This window comes from Lactuca saligna, chromosome 7 (genome assembly GCF_052625555.1).
Source record: "Lactuca saligna cultivar CGN05327 chromosome 7, ASM5262555v1, whole genome shotgun sequence".
NCBI classification, from domain to species: domain Eukaryota; kingdom Viridiplantae; phylum Streptophyta; class Magnoliopsida; order Asterales; family Asteraceae; genus Lactuca; species Lactuca saligna.
Window position 1 is genome coordinate 24,683,184 of NC_136423.1, and position 2,707 is coordinate 24,685,890.

At 34.2% G+C, this 2,707-nt stretch overlaps 1 protein-coding gene across 1 annotated transcript; it reads left to right on the forward strand.

The window, feature by feature from the left end:
* The first annotated feature begins 440 nt into the window (after positions 1-440).
* LOC145005642 (F-box protein At5g03100-like) lies at positions 441-2,123 on the forward strand. Its single transcript, XM_078964757.1, has 2 exons — positions 441-1,440; positions 1,692-2,123. The coding sequence occupies exons 1-2, from the start codon at positions 460-462 to the stop codon at positions 1,899-1,901; spliced, it is 1,191 nt and encodes a 396-aa protein (XP_078820883.1). The 5' UTR covers positions 441-459; the 3' UTR covers positions 1,902-2,123.
* Positions 2,124-2,707: the final 584 nt, after the last annotated feature.

A 2,707-nucleotide genomic window follows, 5' to 3' on the forward strand; every position in this document is an offset into this window, starting at 1 on the left:
GTTTTTGTCATAATTTGAAATTTTAATTAAATCTATAACTACTTTAAGTGTTGTAATCTTTAGTTAATTTGTTTATTTATTTTTATTTTAAATTGGTCAACCTAAATTTAACCAATTTCTTTAATAGGTTGGGTTTGAGTTCTATATAAACGGGTCAACCTGGTGACAATCAATTTATCTGAAAAGTTGGGTTGAGGTTGGAAATATCAACTTATTTAAATAAAAGTAAATAAAAGATTAGGTTGAATTGAAATTTTCAACCCAATTAGTAATTAAATGGGTTGAACCCGAACTCAACCCAGATCGACCATTTGCTAAATTTTTGATAAAAAGTATAGTCATGGAATTGTAAATGTTTGAAGTATAGGGAAGAAGTGAAACTTTATTTGTTTACATATACGCCTAATTTGAGTTTTCCTGCAATTTTTGTGGAAAGGCAGCGTATGCTCTGTTGCCGCTATGGAAACAACGATGGTAGAAGGACAAAATAAACCTAAACGGCTAAAATGTCAAGACTTGGAGGAAGATCGAATCAGTGCGTTGCCAGATTGCTTGCTCCATGAAATCCTCTCTCGTTTACTCTCCACAAAAGCCGCCATTAGAACAGGTCTACTCTCAAAACGATGGAAACATCTTTGGACTTTGGTTCCTTCTCTCTATTTCAATGATTATATATGTAGTAGTACCGGGCCTGATTTCTTTTCAAACGTCGACAAAACCCTAACTCAATGCCGTCAATTGAAGCTCAAGAAACTCGATGTTGATATATGTTATAATATTCGATCTGGATCGCAAATCAGCAATTGGATTCGTTATGCTATAGATTGTAACGTTGAAGAGCTTAAGTTAAAGTTACTTACTATGAAAGATGAATTTTCGTTAGATCAATCTTTCTTTATCAACACATGTTTTACTGATCTGACAATATCAGGCTGCAAATTTAACCCATTTGGGGTGATTAGTTGGAAAACGCTTAGGAATTTGTGTATTTGCTTTACATATTTAGATGCAAATTTGATTGAAAACATATTATCTGGTAGTCCTCTATTGGAAACTTTGAAATTAGAAGGTTGCTATGGTTACAGTCGGCTCGATATTACTTCAAAAAGCTTGAAGAACTTGGTGTTATCTGGATACTACTATTTTCTACAGGATGATCAATATGAGGATGAATATGACCATCTTGACAATATTATGGAAATCAATGCGCCTAATATTCTATCACTAACAATCGAAGGTGATCTGTGGTTGTGGGATCTTTTGTTGCTAGATGTGTCTTCATTAATTGAAGCTAATTTAGATTATACATCTAAAAGCTTGTTTGGCGAGATAAGTGGAAATGTTAGTGCTTTTAAAGAAGCGGAAGAAGAGATGCTTAAAAGATTTATACTAAATCTTTCCCATGTCAAGGAGTTTAAAATTGGGTTTCGATGTAGTAAGGTAAAATATATTTTCGTTTGAGTTTAATATTGGCTGTTTGGATAAAGTGATTATAACTTTTCAGATTGTTTAGGGTTAATGTAACGAAAAAGCACCTAAGTTGTTTCTATAGCTAAAAAAAAACTAAACGGAATATTGAGATATTGTTAAATAACCTAGCTACCCATAGCTTTGATCAACTGATTAATCAATACATACATTGCATTGCTCTCATTTTTGTTGTCTTCTCACTTGTATTGTTCTGTTGGTAGGTTGTGTCTTGGTTGGAAGCAAAAGGTTTTGTTTTTCCATCAAATATCAAGTTTTCTTATGTTACTTGTGATTGGCCTGATACTGATGCTGATTGGTCTGATAGTAATGGTGATAGTGATACTGCAACTGATGACGATTCAGATGAAAGCGGAGATGGGGAAGTGTTCTTGCTTGATGATGGTCCTAATTCAGATAATCAGCTTAATTGATTGGTGACGCTTTGAATTCATGTTAACGCATTTTAGTCATCTCTTTTTAGGTTGTTTTTGTCCAAGTTTACTTGGTTGGGTTGGGTATTTGCTTGATCATGGTCCTCTGGATTCTGCATCATTTCTTATTTCAAGATATTGATCATTTTGTAATTTTCTATTGCATGTAACAAACGCAGCCTACATTGTGTGTGTTATGTATACATTTGTGTTTTGGAGTGTGAAGTCATGATGCATGCAGACATTAATTGTTTTTTTTATTTTTTGTTTCAAATCAGCTAACATGATACGGTATGCAGCTATAATTTTCTTATATTATAAACAAAAAATAATGCCGACCATCTTTTTAATGGATTCTATTATATTTTTTAAAAGATCATAATTATTAGAGTTGTCCAACAATGCCCAAATAACTATCACATTATCACCTTGCCGTTTGAGTTTCAACACATGTATTATTACATGAACTTTCTAATTTCAACTTTTGACCATTGTATAACATGCTAATTGTGGTCATGGCTTATGAACAATGTATTCTTTTGAGCTGAGGGCTTGCTAGTTTAGCACATCCGGCTGGTTTTCTTTGGTTCTGCAGCACGGCTACATCGGCTCAACTATCTTTCTTCTAATTGATACTCAGCATCTTCGTCTATTTTTTACCAAATTGAAGTTGCTATTTCCTTCTTGGTTTCACATTCCCCCCCCCCCCCCCCCCCCCCCCCCCCCCCCCTTTCTTGGTTTACCGTGGGTGTGCCACATATATTGTCGTCTCTTCTATATGTACGTTGTAGTTGAGTTATTGTCTA